The sequence below is a fragment of the Pempheris klunzingeri genome, chromosome 3 (assembly GCF_042242105.1).
Source record: "Pempheris klunzingeri isolate RE-2024b chromosome 3, fPemKlu1.hap1, whole genome shotgun sequence".
NCBI lineage: Eukaryota > Metazoa > Chordata > Actinopteri > Acropomatiformes > Pempheridae > Pempheris > Pempheris klunzingeri.
Genome location: NC_092014.1, coordinates 24,533,738 through 24,555,870, shown reverse-complemented (window position 1 = coordinate 24,555,870; position 22,133 = coordinate 24,533,738). Strand labels below are relative to the sequence as shown.

The window sequence follows — 22,133 nt, the reverse complement described above, 5'->3', positions numbered from 1 at the left end:
CAAATAATCAGAAAAGATGTTGGTGAATGAGGCCCAGTGTGTCTGTCCTCTCTCTTGCTCACGCACACACACACAGACAAATTCTCCCTCCCCATATCATAAACCGATGTTTAAAGTACATCATAAAGGCTATGTGCGATTGTCAGCATAACGTGTATCAGTTATTTAATCTCCAATATTTGTATTTGTTGAATGAACACTTAATAAAACAAATAAAAAGGAATTATGTGAAATACATTATAAGTCACATGTTTTCATTTACCATAAAAAGACTATTTTCATACATGTATATTATACACAAGTATACTCTGTGAAAAGCACCCAGTCCCCTAAAGAAAACTGCTTCAAAAGATTAGTTTGACATTTTGGGAATAACGCTTATTTGCTTACTTACTACTCTCAGAGCTTTGCATTAAATAATGAGCTGGAACCTGGAGACGATTAGTTTATCCTAAAAACAGGGAGGAGAAGGAAACATCTAAACCTGCTCTGCCCAAAACCCAAAAATACTCTTACCAGCACCTTTTAAGGCTATTTTGTTAACATGCTGTGTCTCATTTGTTTAATCTGTACACCTGTAGTGTTGCCAACCCATATACAGGTTTGGCACCAAAAACTTGGATGCTCAAATAGCAGCTCAAAAGCACGGAGTACGGTGAAAGAATTACGAAAAGCTTCCAGAAATTAGGGCAAAATGAAACCCTGGAAACTTCGACATCACAATTTATCCATGACCATCCATACATACTTTAAAGGGAAAACACCTCCCGCTCTACACGTTCTGCTCAAACTATAGCAAGGACAAGGTCACATACAATACAGTGAAACACTTCCAACAAGTTTTCTTATGAAATAGCAATAAAAAGAAGCAAATCAAACAAACTGAAACTGACAATTAAGCAGTCAAAACAAAAACGCTGTTGCTGTTGTTACGTAGGGATGAGTGCAAAGAGAGAAAAGCATTCTTTTCACTACACCTAAAATCAAAAAACAAAGACATGACACATATTTATCTTCTCATCTAATCTTTGGCAAAAAAAAAAAAAAAAAACCCTGAAAAGCATACTTCCAAAAATGTCAAACTGTTCCTTTCAGCCTTATTAAAAATAAACCATCCTCTGATGAACACAAAGCAAAAAAAGACTGCAACTCCCCATTTACATTTGCGTTACAGATGCATTGCATCAATGATAAAAACAACTAAATCCCCCCCTGCAAATATTCTCACATTACAAGACTGTCTCCAACTATAAATGACATTACTGTTCTCAGTGGAACATCCATCCATCCATCTCTCATTGGACTTTGTGTACATTTTTGACATGCTTTTTGAGGTGGCTTGACTGCGTGAAGTGCTTGGGGCAGTGTGGGCAGGAATGTGGTTTCTCCCCTGTGTGGATATACTTGTGCCTTTTCAGGTTATTGAAGTCTAAAAATCCTTTTCCACAGTATTGGCACCAGTGTCTCTTCTCCCCATTATGCCACCTTAAATGCACATTTAGTTCTACCCTTCTTGTGAATTTCTTGTCACAGAGATTGCAATGGAATGGTTTCTCTCCAGTGTGGATCCGTATGTGGGCTTCCACATCTCGTTTTGTGAAGAATCCCTTGTTGCAGATCTGGCAGACAAAAGGTTTAATCCTGTCATGTACCATCTGGATGTGTTTGGTTAGGCCAAATCGGTACACAAACCCCTTCCCGCACTGCTGACAGATGTGGATCCTGCCATTGCGGTGCACCCTGCCATGGTGTTTTAGACCTTTGGAGTCTGGGAACTGCTTCCCACAGAGTGTACATGAGAAAGGTCTGCGACCTGCGTGGAGACTAACATGACTTTCCAGGGCAGCACCGCTGCTAAGCACGCAACCGCACTCCCCACACTGGTTCTTAAGCAGATGCTTACCGATGACTGATAAAGGCTGTAATGGTGATACAACGGGTGGGGCGTTCATAGGTATGGGGTGGAGAGACACACTGGGGGGGTAAACTACTATACGATTCTGGGATCTTGTCACTTTCTTTACAGGTAAGAGAGAGGGCCTCTTTTCCCCTGTCTGAGGTGTTCTACTGACTGGCATTCTAGGAGGAGTCCACACAGCTTTGGCTGTACATTTTTTCGAAACCTCACAGCTAGAGCCGTTTTCTGCTAAGTGGCTTGTTTTAGCTCCATTTTGCAATTGAGATTGGTTAGAAGTTTTCCTTTTGATTAGTATTTTGGCTGCTTTAGATAGCTTCTTTGCATTAAAAACTTTTAAATTCTTATTAGGATTGGTACCATCTTGAATTAATCTGGGTTTCTTAGCAGTGTTTCCAGGACTGACACAATCTTGAGTCAACTTGGTCCACCTAACATTTGGGGAACCAGTTTCACTCACAGTGTTTATAGTACCATCAGTAGTTTTGTTTAACCTCCTCGGATATAAGGAAATTAATTCCCCTCTAATCTGTTCAGTGCCAGAACTATCTTTTGCAAAGGTCCACCTCCTACAGCTGACAGGTGTTGATTCATTGGTAGACATTATAGCACTAGTACCATTTTTACTCAAACTAGTTGTCCCAGAACTAAAAGAAGTAGATTCAGTCTTTGGGGGACTAACATCACCTCTACTTGAACTAGCCCTCTTGGGTCTTACAGACGTGGTTTTGGCATTGTTAGGGCAACCAACAGTTTTTGTATTTTTCAAGCTAGCACCATTTCTAGTTGAACTAGCCCTCCTACAACACACAGAAGGAATTTTGGTCGTTTTAGGGCTTTTTTTAGTTGAGTTAGATCTCCCAGGACTCACAGAGGTGTTTGTCTTTTTAGTGCTAATGCTTCTATTTGCGCTAGACCTCTTAGGATGCACAGAAATGTTTGTTGTCTTTTTAGGGCTAGCACTTTCTTTAGTAGAGTTACACCTCCTAGGGCGCGCAGAAGGGGATTTTTTATTTTTGGAACGGACACCATTTCGACCTGAACTAGACCTCCTGGTTGTCACAGGTCTGGATTCACTGGCAGTCTTAGACCTCCTTGAACTGACAGAGGTTGATTCATTAACAGTCCTCTTGGATTTAACATCTTTATATAATCCAGATCTTATTGCACTAATGGGAGCGGGGTCCATAGTTGTGTTTTCTACAGATGAAACATCTTCATTTGGCCCTGGGTTTTTCGTGTTAACTGGAACAGGTTCACTAGTTGTGTTTCTGTCTTTTGGACTGTCATACTCTAATCCAGGTTTTTCAGGGTTTACAGTGCAGGTCTCTGTTTCTGTGCACTGTTCTGCATTTGTTTCAGTTCTAGCTTGGAAGTGAGTTTTCAGGTGACTTTGGAGTTGGGTGACAAGAGAATTTTTCTGTGACCTTTTCTTGCAACTGGTCTCAGTCTCTGGGCAAGGAGCTCTGGCCTCTATAGAGTCATTAGAGGAGGCCTATGACAAAAATGAAAGAAGGAAAATAAACTTCACAAAAGTAATACATGCAGAACAATCACATAAGTATTTTGCAGGAATTCCACTTAAATATGAAACAATATATACTCATATTGCTAAACGGACTTATTTGTATTTACTACTACATTACCTTTTCTGAGTTTTGCACAAGAGGACACATCATCAGCTGCGCCAGGAATTGGATTTTAGTCATTCGTAAATGAGGCTCAGATGTGTCCTTCGATGTGGTAGATGTTAGATGTATGCGGCCAGCTGATTGTTTCTCTGAGCTGATTGTCATTTCCATATTGGAAGTAGGTACAATAGCTGAACCAGACACACCTGAAAGGTCAGTCACGTGTGTTTGTACTGACTCCTTGGATGATGTAGGTGGCTGCACATCTTCTGACACCTGACTGGTCTTTACAGACACAGCAACAGAAGTTTCTTTTAAAATTGGACAAATGTCTGTAGAAAACACAAGCATCTCTGAAGGCAGTGTTGATATGACCACAGGGGATGGTTTTTCTTCTGTGAATCCTTCTTTCAAAACAGACGTTTCAGTTTCAGAAGATCCATTTGTAGGCAGTGTTGAGATTAAGACAGTTTCTTTGGTTGATACTGGAAATGGGAGCCGGGTTAATCTGACCACAGCAGAAAGTTTTTGTTTGTAAATTGATGGTTCTGGTGGAGAGAGGGAAGCTGGCAGTAGCCTAGCTGACATGTTTAAACTGGTAAGGAGAGGTGCATTTATTGTTTCCGAAACAGAGGCAGATTGTTTGGGAGATTCCAAGTTTTCAGATGTATTCTCCGTCTTTTGAGACAATGTTGTGGCCACTTCATCCAAAGCGGTTTGTGTATCTACAGAAACTCTTAACTCTTTTGCCGAAGAAATCAACTGCGATGACGACACTATAACTGGACATGCTGATTTGAGAGGTTCCTCCTTTGTTGTCAGTTCAATGGCTTGTGACTGATGTTTTCTTGACACCACAGCTGACACCCGTCTTGGAATTATGATTGTTGTATCATTGTGTATGATGTTTGGGTGTGATGGAGTACCCACTAACTGTGAGTCTGTTGAGGTGGCGGTGTGTGAAGTAACAACAGGAGGCAATTTCCTGGACACAACATATACGGTTTTCTGATGACCAGAAGAAAGGGGATATGTTTCAAGAGATAAACCTGCAGATGTAGAGCCTTGAAGTATGCTATTACTCTGTATAGCATCAGTAGGGACCTGGGTGGGACACTGGGCTGCAATTTTATGAGGTATTAATGAGGATACTGATCTCGGCACAACAATAATTTTTTCAGGTATTGCATTACTCTCCGCTACCAATGTTGTTATGGGTACAAGCGCACTTGTTTGAATTGCAGCAGTTGACAAGGGCATTGAAGATATAATAGCACTGGGTATGCTGGTGGCATCTGTAGCCTGAGGAGCAGAATTTAGTTTTTCTATAGTTGATTGTGTTGCTGTGGCCACTTCTGTTAGAATGCCTGAAGCTTCATGAGTTTCAACAGGAAGCAGTGGTGTGTGTTGCCCTTCCTGTGTTTGTAAGGTACCCACACAGGAAGGAAACTGGGTTTGTTGTGGTGCTGCCATTCTTAGTGGAGATGAGAATGTATTTACTACCACTGACTGATTCATGGCTTCAACTAAAAGCATTGCATCTCGAAGAGGTACAGAGGTTCTGAATTCTCTGGGATGAACTAAAAGTGCTTGTGCTGACTGAGCCGGAGTGTCTAATGTTTCAATATCAGTGGACGCTTCTGTGGATAGAGCCTGAATTGACCCGTCTTCCATGTCCATGGAAAGTTGCTGACATTCAGATTGTTTTCCCTTTTCAGAGTGGCAACTTCTTGTCAGAGATGCTACTGAAACAGCCAGAGAACAAGCCTTACTGCTTCCCACATCCTCTACAGCAGAATTTGCTCTCTCTTGGAATGAAAGAGTGATAATGGATGGAGACTCTTCAGGCTGAACTGGAGCTGCTTGTGGAGACTCAGATGAAGTGGTATTCACTGTATCAACTGCCAAAGAGACCTCAACTTCCTCCACTCTTACTGTGCAGGAATTTTTCAGTCCTTGCTCTGTTGGAATATCAGATGATGGCGATTTAAGTGTTTCTTTCATTGGCTGGCTTGAACATTTCACTTTCTTTGGTGGCCTCCCTCTTCTCCGTTTTACTGGCAAGTCAGACTGGGAACTAGCATCACCTTCTGCCACACCATTTTTTGATTCATCACATGCTTCTCCTTTGTTGAGTGGTGGCCGTCCTCTTCTGCGTCGTGCTGCCAAGTAAGGCTGGGAACTGGCCTCACCATCTGCCATGCCAGTTTTTAGTTCATCGCATGCTTTGCCCTTGTTGAGTTGCATGGCTTGTGCCAGAAATACATTATTTAATAATGTTTCACTCTCTCTTTGGCATTCTTGGAGGAGCACTGATGGCTGTTCCTTTTCAAGGGGTACAACCTCTGGTTGATGCTGAGCAACCTCCACTGGGTGCTGTCTGGGTGTTATGAGCTCTCCCTGTGATTCAATGTCTGATATCTTCAAACCAACATTAGACTCCTCTTCCGAGTCTTCTTTTCTTGAAGCAAGTGAGATGACTAGTGGATGCTCTAGTTCAGATGATTGGTTCTGGGCTCCTTGTAAACTGCTATCCATTCCCAAACACTGCAGTTCTAGGGCTACTTGGGTCTCTCCATGTCTTTGAGGCAAGGGTATTTCTCCATATGAGCATGCCTGGTTAATGAAAGTCCCTTTCATTTTCAATTCCACAGGCAGAGGGAACATGAGAAGAAATAAAAAGGTGAGAACAGTGACATACGACATTCTGTTTTGCAAATTATCAAACTTAAGTTGGAAAATTTAATTCCTCACCTGCTGTATCAGCACTCAAGACTCTGCCGTAAACTATGCCAGATTCATCTTCCTCTTGCTTCAAAACAGACTGCAGTGAAGTATCATCATGAGAGTTATGGAGAGTGGTGACAATACCTCCAAGTACAAGAAAACATAAATAGAAAAATACATTTGTTTGTTGCTGAGATACATGTACGCACCTCCTGTTTGACAACAATAAATGCCATTTGAGAATTTCCCTGTACATGGTTCTCATAGTTGTGATCCTGCAAACTGCTCTCCGTCTCATGATAACTGCATTGTTGCTCTTGGTCTTGCAATGGTAAGTCCCCCAGTGGTTGACATCGCTCTACCACCACCGTGTGGAAAGGAACAAGGTCTGTAAATATGAACACATGAAAAAAAACAGAACCGGTGATTTAACGACTAAGGTGTTCAATCTTAAGTGTAGAGTTTGAAAAGGGTTATAATTCAAACTACTGAATCCCCAATTCTGTTTTGACTTCTGGTAAATTAAAAAGAAGAAAAGAAAAAAGGAGTCGAGGGGCACATATGCCAGAGGCCAAGAGCCAGACATGCAAAGGATGCAAAATTTGACACAAAAACTGTTCTTTAAAACAAAGAGTTGTGAGACAGTATGTTTTATATGCACAACATATTATTATTGTAATCAAAAGATAAATAAATCTGTAAATAATACAAACAGAAAGTCAGCATGTCTTTAACCCTTTGAATCTTGGGCGTCTCTCATTTGGCATGTATGTAGTCTTGTACATGATCTAGGACTGTTTAGGTTTAATGCTTGTTAGTTCCAAGTTCTTGTATTCAAGTCTACAGCTGAAACTACTAATCCATCATCAACAAAGAATTGGACAAAAAAAAAAATTTTGGACAGATTAACCATGTAACCCTCTGGGGTCGCATCAGTCGCCCACCATCACAAAATCACTCACTCACATGGTTTCAATGATATTTCTGTAACAGATGTGTTGAACGACTTAATTTAAAAACTGACGTGAAGAGTGGCGTTCAGGCGTTAAAACGAGTCGTCATTTTTTCATATAATCCATTCAGGTGGTCCATAATCCATTAAGGAAACACTGTGTTATTTTTGAACACTTTCGAAAAATAACAAGTGATAATTCGATTTTTTTGTGTACTTGTTTATCGAATCGCTAGATCAGCGAGGCAGAAGTGATGCAGTCACATAGTTATTTGCAACACACAAAACATGATTATATGTTGTGATAAAATGTAAATAGTTCTGTTTTTTTCTGTGTAATAGAGACTTAATGATTTATGTTTGATAACATGACACTGTATTTCTGTATTCAATGTATTTCTAATGTATGCATTTGTATTAATCATTGCATGTTCATTCAAATGTCAGTTTACAAGAACAACCTAACCAAGACACAAGCCGACTCCTTTTAGTGTTAACTATTATGCTACACATATCTTTTAGCCCAAATCAACACACAGTGTCAGGCACAAGGTGGGTGGACCAGGAGGCTCAAACCCTGAGACAGGCCGCACTCCTCCGCTGGCCTCGCTACAAGCTTGCTTGGGCTCTGACAGCCCATAATATAACGCAGCTCTGGGTCAACCATCTGTGAATACCACTACAGCTGGTTGATAATCAGCCTCTGTACCTGCCTGCTTGCTCTCAAATACCATGTTTCGGCTGAAGAAACACAAGTGCGTTGCACCCAAAACAGTATTGGATCTTGTACAGTATGTGGGGCTGTTGCGATAACCACAATTTTTCTGTATGTGACTGGTGCTACTGATGTTCACACTGACCTGCCTCTGCAGCGTGACAACTGAAACCCCAGTAATTGTAACATCATGAGTGAGGTCTGAGAGCTCCTACTTACACCAAGAAAATGCAATCATCTTTTTCATTTAAATAACAATATGTAAGCTGCTTCTTTGAGCTCCCTTTCAGTGAAAGGATCTGAGTGTAATTATCTCAGCAGTGGTGTTCAACTGTTCCTTTTTTCAGCGATGACTCCCTGTATTCACCTGCTTGCTGCTCAGGCGTCTCTCCAGCCGTGATCACCTGCATCTTGCATCAAATCTTTGAAATTCACTTGAGTTTTCAACTCATGTATAGAAATCTAGTACTTACTAGTAGTTGATGACGCATCGCTGTGCACTTCTCAAAACTTTAAAAGAGTTTATGTAACAATTTGAAAGAGGTGACGTGTGGCTTACCACAGCCTCATTTGATTTGACCTCATTGTTAGAATATTATTCTGACATTTGTCCAGCATTCCCACACATTCAATCTTACAAACAAAATTCAACACAAACAATTAACCAGACAACAACAATAGTGCAAACATATAACACACCAGCCACTGCAAATATTCAGTGCTTAGTCCACACAGGACTCATGTAACCTTACATATAATACCCAGAACAACAACTATACATAATAATAATAATAATATTAAATTAAAAAAAAAGATCTGCTATCAGTAAGTATCAGTATTGGCAGATATCCAAATTCAGGTATTGGAATCTTATCTCATCTCAAAAAAGGTGAAGGGACGTATCTCTGAAATGGTTGTGGCAAATCAACTTGGGCCAAATTGTCAATAAGACTTTCTAACATATTAAATTGCTCCATGGGGGGGAATGGAAGTCAGATGCCAACTTAAAAAAAATGAATATCATGATAGCACATTACAGGCAGATCCTTTGACGTGTATCCAAAAATCAGTATAGCTGAAGAGAAATCAAATTGAAAACAATTGTAAAATAAAGTGCAAGGTCACTAACATCTACATTGTAGCAGTCATTTATCACACAGCATCCCTTAAAATCAAACTTATTTCATTAAGAAAACTATGTGCAAAATAGATCTGAAACCACAGTAATGAATCTCCATACACTGAAATTAGCAAATCAAAAGAGAGAGAGTGCAATCTGTGATTCTGTTTATGAGTTAAGCTACTGTTCAGCAGCAGCAGCAGCAATGTGTGTGTGTGTGTGTGTGTGTGTGTGTGTGTGTGTGTGTGTGTGTGTGTGTGTGTGTGTGTGTGTGTGTGTGTGTGTCTCGTTGGAGCACAACGATACTCACCTCTGCCATGTGACAGGATACCTTAGTATGGTTTCCCTCATAGTTTGGATCCGACGCTTTAGAAAACAGTAAGCTGGGCTAAACCACTGATACACCAACAGACAGGAGCTGCTCTCCGTATCCCGCATTGCACGACTCATTCAGTCACGTCCTACATTTCTATTCGCCGACATGACAGAGCTTTAGGAGGGCAACAACTCACCACACTGCACAGCTCGGTCACACGTATCGGAGGCGCCGCTTCGCACAGGAAGAGGCTCCCTCTCTCCGGTGTAAACAGTAGGTCCACACAGCGCCTTCTCGAGCCGGCCGCATCTTGTTTTGAGGTCCTCGTTCTCCTTCCTCACTCTGGATATCTCTGCCTTCAGCTCGTCCACCATAGTTTCAAAAAGTTTCGTGGTCTCTGCGACGGCGGTCCCGAGCATGCTCTCCATGACGGAGGCGTACTTCATCTGAAAATCGTCCGCTGACATGATGGCGTGGTTTATCGCACGTCCGACGTTCGCTGTGAATAAACTTCTGACGGAGTATTTACTGTGGCATTATTAAAAACATGGTATTATGAGCTGGTTCAAAATGGCTTCTTCCCATGGCCAGATCATATGACGCACTTGGCGGAAGGGGAGGGGGGGTAGCAAAAAAAAACCGAACTGTGTTTCTTGTAATTATCAAATAGGTGCAGACACAATACATTTGTGCGGACAAAACAAACTGGTACTTAATTGCCATTAGTTATTTATCTGCCATTGTTGACGAACAAGGGCCATTCTTTATGAGACAGCCACACGGCTTAAGCGATTAAGTTTGTCCCAACTCGCGACCAGTACTTGAATCTCGGAAGTGCGGTTGTTTACAGAATCAAAAGGAAATGCTATAGCTCAACGCGAAACTGTCCGTAGCGCTACCTTACAGCTAAGGAATTTAATTACTTTGCGACCAAACCCCACATTGCACGAAACCAAAACTACACGCATGTTAAATGTGGTAATTTCGTGTTTCAGACAGTTGTCTGTCTCATAGTGTTCGGTATCTGTACCGTTAACTCTGAATCAAAACTAGTGCTTCAAGCTAGTTAGCTAGCCTTGGCATTAACGTTACACTCCCCTCAACAGTTTGGTTAATATTAGCTAGGTCGGTGTGATGGAGGTAACCAAACGGTACATGCGGACCAACTAATATCTGTTTAACGTCCACCAGAGTTCAAGAAATTTAAAGAGATCAACATTAGCTGTGCCCGACAAATAGTCCGTGAGGTGGCAATCCAAAGTTGCCTTCTTTTCGGTTTACGGGAATTGAAATTGAAAGTCACGCATTATCGGCACAATGGCGGAGGCTATAGTAACGTTTCAGTCCCAACTTTCGGGTGTCATGGAAACGGTCTTCAAAGCGGCCATGTATGAGATCACCCGGCTGGTGGAGGACAGTTTTCTGGAGGAGGTGACACGGTGCAGGGAGCAGGTGGAGTCCCTGAAGAGGCGACTCAAGTGGTCGGAGAGCCGACGGAAAGAAAGAGAGGGAGACAGGAGGGGTAGGTGTGTGGACTGCGGGAGAGCCGGGGCGTCTGGTGAGGAAGAACCCAGGATGAATGGTGAGTCTGCCAAGTGTCCACTATTCTGGTATTTCTCGTGACGAAAGGTCAACAAGCGGATACTGAAAGGCACCTGAAACTGTTTGGATCCACAGTAGTTGTGATCTCAGTAACAGCTACACTGCCTGTGGTACACATAGAAGACAAGACATTCAAACATAACGCAATGAACACTCCACAATATCACCAAAACTAAATGTATGTGCACAACTGATGGTCTCAAACACATCAGGAAGACAGGAAGTGCAAATAAACTCTAGACAAGACGCGTGTTCAGTGAAAACCATTCCAGGTGGCTACCTCATGAGACAGATGGAAAAAATGAGCATCAGAGCAAAAGGTGGCTACTTTGAAGAATATAAGATATAAAACAAATTCTGGTTTGTTTAACACTCTTTCATTTCATAGTTTTGATGTGTCCAGACTTTGGACTGGTACTGTCTTAACTCCAGTACACTCCTCAATACAACTACAATCAATGAAGCTGCTGTACCACTGCAGTGCCTGTGTTTTTAGGCAACAAACTGTAAACACAACACTGACATGTCATCCCCTTAAAAAGTGATTTGGAACCTTGTCATTACTGTCAACCAGGTTAATATGAGTTCAATGTGAAGTTTCAAGTATCTTCAGCTGATAATTCACCCTGGTGGTGTTTAGTCCATTACACTATGCCGCTCTTAGCCCTCCTAAATCCTTACAATGCACTATTTCCCCCCATCTTTTGCTACAGAAAAAAGTCTTAAACAGGAAACTATGCTGCAAGAGGAGATAAACAGCTCACAGTGCACTGATGGAGAGGCACCTCGTCATGAAGCAGAAGAGCCCCACAGTGCCATGAAGGAACCACCGGTAGGGGACGGTTACATTGCGTTACATTATTTGTGCTTCAATGAATTAGATTTAAAGATTCAAATTGTGTGTTTTCATTGTTGCACATATTTGAGAAGTCCAGTATTCTCTGTAAGATTTTTCAGTAGTTTTGTGTAATTGTCAAAAAGTGTTAGCATCAAATCATACCTGCCTTTTGATCTAATGCCAAGACTATGGTTTCTCTTGAGGTGAGAAGAGTTAAACTTCCTTTATTAATTGAGTCTTTCTGCATGCTTGCCAGTCCCCGTGTGCACAGGGTGAAAAGGTGGATAGACTGCTCAAGGAGGAAGCCCTTCGGGTCACGCCAGGAACTAATGAGTCCCAAGAGAGATGGAGAGTCAATTTGGAGGGTCAGTCTCTTCATATATTCAGATTGACTCAGAAAAACAGTCCTTAAGTGAATTTTAAGCTTATCAGGGTCATTCAGGGCAAATTGATTGGCCAGTCATTGATCCGTGCGGGACAGCGACAGTCAATCAGAGTCTGCGACATGAGTGCAGTGTTGCTGGTTTCATACAGCTCTCACAAGAGGACAGTCTTACATGGATTTGATGTATAGTCCTGATAGCAAAATAAAACTTGAGCACAAAATCATATAGGAAACACTGAACAAAACTCCTGGGTGAAAAACAGCAACTGTGGTATATTTTCTATAGTTTGCTGACAATTCCTTGCAAACAGTGACGGAGGGGATGCAGTAAAACTATATAGTATCATAAAATGACAAACTTAAACCAAATATGGAGAAACCGAATGCATACACTGCATTCATTTACTGATCTAATATGTGCTTAATTTCATAGTTTGCATATTTATGTGTTATATCAGCATTACATATTCATAACTAAAGGATAACAACCAAACCCAAAGCAAACTTCACTCTAGAACATATTATGTATAATAATATAAATCACCTAAACTATGAAATAATAAGTTATTTTCATTTTTTCAGGCCAGTCAAAGTCTCTAAAACTGTAATCTACTGGCCAAGTGGGCCCAGTCAGGGAAATGTTAGTATGAACCCTGCATATTAATATCCTGTTAATCTTCCGTCACATGTAAGTATAGTAATTTATATAGCATTGGATTGTTGGGAAATTACAAATCTGATGATGTACGTTCTTGATCATATGAACATTTCAGCGTTCATTTGGTAACTGTGTGCTTTTGGTCTCTGTAACCATACGTCCATAACCCTTTGGAATCTTTTCTCACTGTTCAGAAACAGAACCAGGTCTGCCAGGCCCCAGTAAACGTTACAGCGACCAGAAGATCCCAAAGTGCCATGTGACTTGGGAAGCTTGCTTTGACCAGAGGCCAGAATCGGGCCAGGATGGACAATCAGGTGGCCCATCTGAACCACTTTTCCAAAACAGGTATGGTATGGAAGACTTGGGTGGCTTTGACAAGACTGGCTATGGAGACGGCAATATGATAGACATGGGTAACCTGGATGGGTTACAAGGATCGCCAACCCACTTAGGTGAGGATCTGGGCTACATGGGCCACTACGAGGGGAATGTGGAGGCACCAGAAGGAGCAGAGCATCAAGCTTACCAAGCAGACTCCCCACGGAACAGAAGGGGCGCGGTCGGTTCACCTGCTGGCTCAACCCCAAGGACAGAGATTGATGTAAATGGAGAGTTTAGTTGTTTATTGATCAACGAAGAAGGGTATCTACAGGACCCGAGCATTTTGTACCCAGAGCATGTGTCTGGTGATTCAGGCGGGAGGTTGAGCCTCCGTGGACAGGGCATTCGCATCGACCCAACTTTAGACACCACAGGGAATATGTATGGGCCCTCAGATGCATACAGTGACACCTTAAACCTAGGTGAAAGGTTGCAGCATCAAGCAGGAGGGAGAGGAGGGCGAAGATACACCTGTAACCAGTGCTCCATTTCCTTCCCCGATGCGGCCTCACTAAAGACCCACAAGCAGACACACAAATGCACCGGACAAGTGCCACCATACTCCTGCACTCAGTGCGGAAAGACCTTTACTCAAGCCTGTAATCTCAAAGTCCACCAGAGGATTCACTCTGGGCAGGGTCTCCACCTCTGCAGCCACTGCGGTAAAGGATTCCCTTCTTTCTCTGACCTGAAGACACATAAGTGTGGCCAAACGGGTGACAAACCTTACTGCTGCACTGTATGTGGGAACAAGTTCAGCCGTCTCTGGAATCTGAAGCTGCACCGGAGAATTCACACACAGGAAAAACCTCATCGGTGCGCCATGTGCGATAAGAGTTTCACACGGGCGGACATATTGAAGGTTCATCAGCGTACCCACACGGGGGAAAGACCATACTGCTGCGCTGTCTGTGGCCTCAGCTTCAAACGCCTGGATCATCTGAAATCACATCAACGCAAACACATGACAGATATATAAAACTAGGAAAGTGTGGGGACAGAGAGATTTAAGAATTAATGTTTCAATTTATGAGCCATAAATGTTTTTCATCGTCACAACAACCCGAAAGTCATGTTTTTCTTTCCAACCAAGTCCTTTGGTTTTTACAGAGATAACTTTTTGTTTGTTTGTGTTTGATGAAATAAGACTTATCTGTACCCATTTATTGCTGCATATTTTTTTACTGAATAAATTACTTGCTGAGTTACATTAATCTTGTGATTACATTACAGATCAAAAACGATGTCTATACATGTTTTCTATAGATGATACAGTTGAGGCCAAATCCCTGTGTTATAATCCCAGATAAATCTGCTAATGAAACATTTTTTGTTTTATTAGGTCCCAGCCTTTAATTTTCTGATAAACTATATTGCAGTACACAGGGAGGGTATGCTAATCTATAATACAACTGGAAAGTGAATCTCATGGCAAATGGAAAAACAAAGACCTTTATTAGAGAACCCCCTCAATATAAGTCCCACAAGTACAGCAGTATTGGTACATTTTAATGAATTAAGCTTGAATTCTTATGCTTACCATTAAAATAAGTAAGTAAGTAGGTGGTATTCCAGTGGTTTCTCCTTTTCAACAGGTTTTTTTTCTATAAACCAGTGGCCCCCTGTGTCTTACAAACTTCTTACAAACTATTAACTACTAATAATATCTAAATACTTCAGATACATATACCCCAGTGGGTTTAAGAAAGTGCAGAGTTAACCTACACACGTATTTGTAACCTAATATCAACATGTAGGGACTTAGTTTTGTTGTAGAAGTGTGGCATAATTTTAGTATAGAAAACAACCACATATCATTATCAATCATATGTATGATCGATTTTAGATTGAGTAGAAAAATCCAGTCTGACTTTTGTAGACTCCTTCAAATGAAACCTTGTGGGAGACGGAACCACAAAGTATTGTACAATGGCTAAAAACGCATTCCCATTTGAAACGACGAGCTTTAGTGACATTGGACTGCTCGGTGCAGCCTATGGGTTTCACCTCATTAAAACGCGTTTTGTTATTCCGCTCTCAGGCCCGGCCACCGTACCGCGTTGTGAATGACATCACGAGCAAAAACAAGGAGCACAAGTGATTGTGAAGACGCTAGCTTGGCCACATGATGAGTGCACATTACTGTGCTCCGCTAAACAGCCGCCACTCGTGGAATGGGAGTGTAAACAGCTGAACACACCAGGACTGACTATGGTTTATGTCATTCTCAGCGCTAGTTGGCTTCATGTTACTGACGGTCTGACGCTGTTGACGGAAGGTGGCATACGAGTGCTACCGTTATGCTAAGGAGTCACATTAGCCGGCTAGCTTTGACTAAATAACGTCAGGTTATTGGGCATCGTCAGGACCTTATTGTAACGTTCATACTTGCATGAATATCTTTTTCATGAGCTACAACACTGATAACAACAAGTGGGTGTATAAGTTGGTTGAGTAGAGACTGGTCTGCTATTATAATGGTGTACAACCACAACAGCCTGTGGTAACATTTTCTAAGAAATTCTTCCCCCTCATTTTTATTTATTTATTTTTTTTTTACACAAACACACGGCATCCTGACAGCCCATCATGGCGGACCTGGACTCCCTCATCGTCACTTTCCAGACCCAGCTCTCTGATGTCATGGAGACTGTGGTAAAGACAGCCATGTATGAGGTCACCAGGTTGGTGGAGGACGGCTTCCTGGAGGAGGTGAAGCGCAGGAACCAGGAGGTGGAGTCCCTCAGGGTGCAGCTGCAATGGGCAGAGAGGAAACTCAGTGACCATGGGGGGAAAGAAAGACTTGAGATGACTGGGATGTGTGTTGACTGTGTCAGCGATGATGTGGAGCTGTCCAGTGAGCTCGCAGAGGAAAGGCCTGAAGGACAGCAAGATGGTATAAAACAGAAAAGTATTTACTCAGGTATAAAAAAAAAACACTGTACTCTGCTGTGATACTAAAGCGCTCCTCTCTCCAGACATCTTTAGGGGCTGTGGTTTAAAAGCGGAGGGTGAAAGATGGACTAGGAGCCTCAGACAGGGAGCCATACCAAGGTCAACTCAGACAGCAGATGGTCCTATAGCCGCTCACAGCCCTGAGTCACAGGTGGGTCACAAGATGGAGCGGAATTACTCTGAGTGGCTTTATGCATATCTGCTTCCAACTAAAAAAAAAAAAAAATCAAAATAAAACTATATTCTCTGCCGTTCAGGCTACAGTAGAGGAAGAAGCACTGGCAGCGGTGGATGTGAAGGAAGAAGAAGGGAATAAGCCGTCTTGTTCTTCTGTGCATTTAGGAGGATGGAGTGGTGAGTATTGTGGTTTCACAGCTATGCCCGTTGTTTTCTTTGCATATTAGCTTTGGATATCTACTATGTGTTGACAAGAAGTATCAAGCGTAATATCTTGCATGTGACACATTTGATTACTACTATTGTCATTTGGGCTACTACTATAAAAGCAAATAGTGAGTCTGACCTATGTGCCAAAGAAACTATTAGTTTGATATTAGTGATAATTAATTACTTCTCAAAGTGAAAATAGGTTAATGTGACCTCATGAGCTTCCATTTGCAAAAGAGTCTATGTTGTTGATTTTGCATTCAGGTGTCATTACAAATATAGAAAGTAATTTGCTCCACTTATTCCTGTAACACAGTGAAGTGCCACAGTTCTGCACACTTAACATGACAGTTTTACCATTCAAAAAGAAGTCATGGAGCGACATTTCCCCCCAGTAATATAATACCTGCAAAAGAAACTGCCTGCAGTTCTTATACCACTATGTGACAGTTCCATTGTGCCTTGCGTGGAAGAATATCTTCACGTTGTTGCAGTCAGTAGGAGACCCTGTAATCTGTTTTTTTCAGCAGTTGCTTGTGGAGGTGGTTAATGTGATCTCTTGCAGGCAGTTTCACAAATGTATGTTATACCAAGAGCACATTTCTGTAAATGCTTGACCTCTCTTTGCTGCTGTAATACATAGAATCAGTTTATCGATCTTCTTACATTTTAGTTCATTTAGTTTTCAAATTACTGAGCTGACAGCACAGGCCGTAGCACCAACTGATTAGCTTTTTTGGTAGCCCTAACCCTAACCTTAACCCTAAGCATTTGAAACGATGAATAGAACACCTGTTTCCATCCCTTTTCCAGGTGAAGCCAGGCCTGAATCCCATAGCACCACTGAGATAACTGAGGCCCAACCAGGACAGACTCAAGAGAACAGTGAGGAATTATTGAGGAATATTATTAAGCAAGATCCACAGCTCACCACTGCATATGTCTTTCCTGAAGAGCAGGAGGAAACGCGCATGGCCAAAGATCTACCTTTAGAGGAGGACAGTGGATGGGTTGGCCTGACTGTCACAACAGCTGGAGTGTTACAGAATCCCATGCTTGCAACAGAAACGGACTGCGATCCAGCACAAACTAGGGGATCTGTGAGACAAACAGAACACGAGCTGTCCAGCATCACAGCAGATGTCAGTGCTCTAGTCGCTGCAGGTAGAGGTCAGATTTCATCCTCAGCGTCTCCGAAGGTAAGACTACAAAACAGTGATGCGTTGAATGTGACTATCAAGCAGGAGGTCATTGCCGATTATGACAGTTGCGAGAAAAACGCGTATAAGGACAAGAAAATGACAAAGTCTGGCATGGCATCTTTCTCGAGCTCAGTAAAACAGCACAGGATGAGTTCAGAAACACTCAAGCAGAACCGCATTTCCCATAAAGCCGCTGTGCAGGAAGTTATGAAGCTGCATTCCAAAGTGGGCGCAGGTCTAAGACTGCAAGCGGATATACAGCACCTCCACCGACCAATGAAAAGGTCCTCTCACGCACTCGCCAACAGCACCACCACAGCCCAGTCCGTAGCTCACTCTCAGGTTGTAAACTTAAATCCCCTCAACAGAGTTCCCTCCACATCTAAAGCCGCTGCTCCTCCACTCTCAGTACAGCGAGTTCACCTGGGTGACAAACAGGCCACAGCACACAGCCGAACTGGCGCCCCGTGGGTTAGCATCAAAACCCAGCTTCACTCTGCAAACTCTCATCACGCCAGCCCCTTACCCCATCCAGACTCTCACCCTCATGCCGGCCCCAGGCACCTCCTGCGCTGCGGCCAGTGTGGGAAGTGCTTCCCCCACCCCAGCAACCTGAAGGCCCACTTGCAGACACACACAGGTGAGAGGCCTTTCTGCTGCTCCCTCTGTGGTCGCAGCTTCACCAAGCTGAGCAACCTCAAGGCCCACCGACGGGTCCACACCGGAGAGAGACCGTACTGCTGCTTGGCTTGTGGCAAACGCTTCACCCAGAAATGTAACCTGAAGCGCCACCAGAGGATCCATCTGGATGTATGATGAAGGACAGCCAGCGAGAAAAGGACATGTTTGGTGTGTTTTGTTTTAGATTATGATGCTACAGTTTTTCCTTTGCTGTGACGCATTGAAAAATGCCACTTGTTGACGCGGTTGTTGATGTTACTGTCCCTAATTCTTCTGTGCATTCCAGAGAGGCTCATGTAGCAACGCAGCTGTTGTAGTGGTTGTTAAACAACAAAAAGCAGCGTGTTATGAAACGTATCACACGCAGAGATAGGTCAGTTGTTGAAACGGAAATTTTGGACTTAATGTGGAAGTTATTTACCGAACTGCTTACAGCTTAAAAATCCTTTTCTGACATTGAAGAAAGCTTCAGAGGTCGTTTTTGAATTGTTTACTTGGTTGGCTGCAGTATTGAAAAAAGTGAGCACACATCACTGCTCAGGACAATGGAAGCTTCACAATTCACAACAGTGTAGTTTTGTCCAGTCTTTAATTTAAGCAGCTCATAGGACGTCTCACCACTTTTTTTTGTTTGTTTTAATTTCTTTCATTGTCTTTGTTTCCATTTCATATTATTTTATCCCTATTTATATATCGTAAATATATTAAATGGTTTTACATATTTCAAATATTTATGCTATTGGAGATGTTAAGGATTAAGAGAATAAAATCAACTTTTTTTGAAAAGAATAAATTGCATCTTTTGAAAGAACAATCTTGGGAAGAGAATGGTAGAATACTGGCCACAGGCTGGCTTCATGATTCATATCTTATATAAACAAATGTGAAAGAAAAACCCACACCCATGACCGACAATGATTGGCTACTCCTGCTCCGAGCATCCCTGTGATTAACTGTATGAACTTTAACAGATAATTCACTATAGGTAGGAGTGAGCCGCTCGTGTCTTCGCACTTTTTTTTACTCCTAAACTGGATGTGTAGGTGTAATTCTCAAAAGTTTGGTAAACACGAGCCCAGGTCACATGACTCTAGAATTCACCTTGGGCCACAAAACATAGCATTTCAGGGATTTTTTTTCTCCAAAAAATATATATTTGGGTATAAGTTTGCTTCACTTAACTTCAGAAAACTGCACCTTTTGAAGATCTCAAGTTTTACAGCAATATTGTAGTATCTCAATTGACCTCTTGGTGTCAGCCTTTCATCTGACTTTGGGCAAATATCAGGACCGTTACAAAGGTTTCCGGATGTGGTTAGTCTTCTTTTGCTGCCAGTGCATGAGTGCAATAGAGGAATACTCTTAAGGGATACTTTGTCGATATTCAACTGGCTTTGTAACATTACAATATTGGTTGTATGTTTAAATGAGCAATATTAACCTCCCTGCTCGTTTCCTGCACAGGGAGCTCTCTGCTCTCTGCCAGCCAGGTGATGTGAGACACATTTATTGAATGACGGACTAAATGTAAAATAACAGTAATAACTTTATTGTTGAGTCAGCTATTCAATTTGAACAACAGTTGAAGCCGGCAAATGTCCGCAGAAAATGCATTTCGTGTCACCTTGTGGACACAGCATGGAGCTCTTCCTCTCACAGAGGGAAGTTAAACATCATTCATTCACATGAACTACCAACACTGTAATGAAGTATTCCCTCAAATAAAACCATTCAATTAGAGTGACAATTCATGTTTACGAGTGTCTAAAGACACAGTTTTAGTAGATCTGTGTGCCCAAGCAAGTGTGTGTGCATGTGTGTGTGTGTTTGTGTGTTACGTGTGTGTGCATTACATATCTTAAATTCAGGATTAAGCTTGATGTGTTGTATCTAGTTACAGTCAGAGCAGCACTGTGCAGGTGGTGCAACCGATAACATTTTAATCTTATTTTCAAGGTGAGGTAAAAGCTAGTATAGGCTAAACACACTGTGTGTGTGTGTGTGTGTGTGTGTGTGTGTTAGAGAGAGAGTGAGAGAGAGAGAAAATGTGGATTAAAGCAGTGCTTCTGTTCTAGATGGTATCTCTTCTTTTTGATGTTTGAACCCAATAACAAGAGAAGTTATCTATGAAGAGCAATTGAGAAATACCTACTTAGCTGAATCTGCAGTGAGCATAATAGATAGGGGAGTCTGTGTGAGGGGATTGTGAAACCAGCTTGTTGGTTCTCAGTGTGTGGGAGTGCACAGCTCATATAAACAGATTCCTGTGTGTTAGCCAACTTCCACCTTGTGACTGTGCGTTTCAAACCAATCAGCTACTGTGTGCATTACGCTTGTAAATCCATAGTTTCTCCTCCAGTTGGATCACTGTGATGTAAGCATTTCCTCTGAAGATGTTTGATTACTTAAAAAAAAATAAAATATTTCCCACCCCCCCACCCCCCCTTTAGCCTCCTCATTTGGTTCACATTCCCTGCTCTTCGTAGAGGCTCTCTTTCCAAACCCTGATTCGTGAGCCAAGCTGTGATGACAGTGTTGTGAATGAAGGAATAACAGTTTCTGTGTGTCATTTTTTAAAAAGCTACTTCAAGTTAAGCCGCTGTTCAGTCGGATTCCGTTTAGAAAGGAAACCATGCTGGAAAAGGTCAGACAATGAGAGCTAATGGATTCGGAAAGTCGTGTAGCACTGAGACATGCTGGTAAAAGCTTGTACAAATTAGCAATACAATAGGGCATGTGGCAAAGGAGACTAAAGGGTGACTTGTAGCTGCCTGGAGAGAAAGCACCGCACTCTGCATCTTTTTTTTCCTAGGGTTTTCATGCACCTTTAGTTCAAAGTCTCATAACTTCTCAGACACCAGTCAGTCATACTTGGCCGTCCAACACACTGGTAACCAAGAAAATGGAGGAGAAGCTTGTTCTCATGGTGTCTGTCTGTCTTGAGCTTTGATTATGATATGTCAGACAGAGACAAAAAAAAATTTGCAGGAGCACTGAGCCGATCGTCCGTACGCCGGACTGACGAGGCGATGATATTCACTTGCATCGCCGCCTCCGACTGATCGTGTCACGCGTCGCTCGAAGGTTGTCGGCCTGAGCGGTGACAGTGAGGGACATTAAGCTCATCCATACAAAGCATGAGGGCAGTCGGTGCAGAGAACAGTGAAAAAACAATGCCAAACAATTAGTTGATAAAAAAGCAGTGAGGCGGTGCTGGTCTATCATACAATGGCAGTGGACGGAGTGGAGATATGTTAGTGCGGAGTGACACACAGGGAGGAGGTCGGTGGTTGTTGTGCGATGTTTGATAAAACTCAATGAATAGCTCTCCCCAAAAAGTTAGACTTCCCTTCCTTAATGAAAAATAAAAACCACAATACCCACCTCCTCCTTCCCTATTCATTTTTGTACAGTCCCTGAATTACCTAAACGTAGTCCCCCACACTGAAGAACCCCCAGTGTATTCCTACACAATCTAGACTTATTTTGGCTTTGCCCACAGATCTCCCGCTGTTTTTCAAGATATTTAAAATTGTAACGTGCGTGGCTCAGCACTGTCGAGGTGTTTTTTTTTTGTTTGTTTTTTGCCACTGCCTTTCATTAGAGAGACTGTTAATGTCTCCCTGAGCCTGGAGAAGGAAGGGAAATGAGAAAAAAGGACAAGC

At 42.2% G+C, this 22,133-nt stretch overlaps 2 protein-coding genes across 2 annotated transcripts; one reads left to right on the top strand and one right to left on the bottom strand.

The window, feature by feature from the left end:
• Positions 1–3,388: 3,388 nt before the first annotated feature.
• On the bottom strand, positions 3,389–9,843 carry LOC139222619 (uncharacterized). Its single transcript, XM_070854447.1, has 5 exons — positions 9,573–9,843; positions 6,483–6,661; positions 6,301–6,370; positions 4,481–6,179; positions 3,389–3,410 (listed from the first exon to the last, which is right to left on the bottom strand). Exons 1-5 carry the CDS (start codon positions 9,841–9,843, stop codon positions 3,389–3,391), a joined length of 2,241 nt encoding a protein of 746 aa, XP_070710548.1.
• A 336-nt stretch (positions 9,844–10,179) lies between these two features.
• On the top strand, positions 10,180–19,302 carry LOC139222611 (gastrula zinc finger protein xFG20-1-like). Its single transcript, XM_070854435.1, has 8 exons — positions 10,180–10,958; positions 11,692–11,810; positions 12,073–12,181; positions 13,054–14,219; positions 15,827–16,139; positions 16,222–16,349; positions 16,456–16,552; positions 17,399–19,302. The coding sequence occupies exons 1-8, from the start codon at positions 10,694–10,696 to the stop codon at positions 18,601–18,603; spliced, it is 3,402 nt and encodes a 1,133-aa protein (XP_070710536.1). The 5' UTR covers positions 10,180–10,693; the 3' UTR covers positions 18,604–19,302.
• Positions 19,303–22,133: the final 2,831 nt, after the last annotated feature.

Bases quoted from the DNA above. Each gene is read 5' to 3' on its own strand.
- LOC139222619 (XM_070854447.1), bottom strand. From the start codon at position 9,843: ATGTCAGCGGACGATTTTCAGATGAAGTACGCCTCCGTCATGGAGAGC. The intron at 6,662-9,572 runs GTGAGTTGTTGC...TCATATTTACAG, and splicing joins TGACCGAGCTGTGCAGTGTG to ACCTTGTTCCTTTCCACACG. The intron at 3,411-4,480 runs GTTAGTGGGTAC...TTTTTGTCATAG, and splicing joins GCCACCTCAACAGACTCACA to GCCTCCTCTAATGACTCTAT.
- LOC139222611 (XM_070854435.1), top strand. From the start codon at position 10,694: ATGGCGGAGGCTATAGTAACGTTTCAGTCCCAACTTTCGGGTGTCATG. The intron at 10,959-11,691 runs GTGAGTCTGCCA...CTTTTGCTACAG, and splicing joins GGAAGAACCCAGGATGAATG to AAAAAAGTCTTAAACAGGAA. The intron at 16,553-17,398 runs GTGAGTATTGTG...TCCCTTTTCCAG, and splicing joins GCATTTAGGAGGATGGAGTG to GTGAAGCCAGGCCTGAATCC.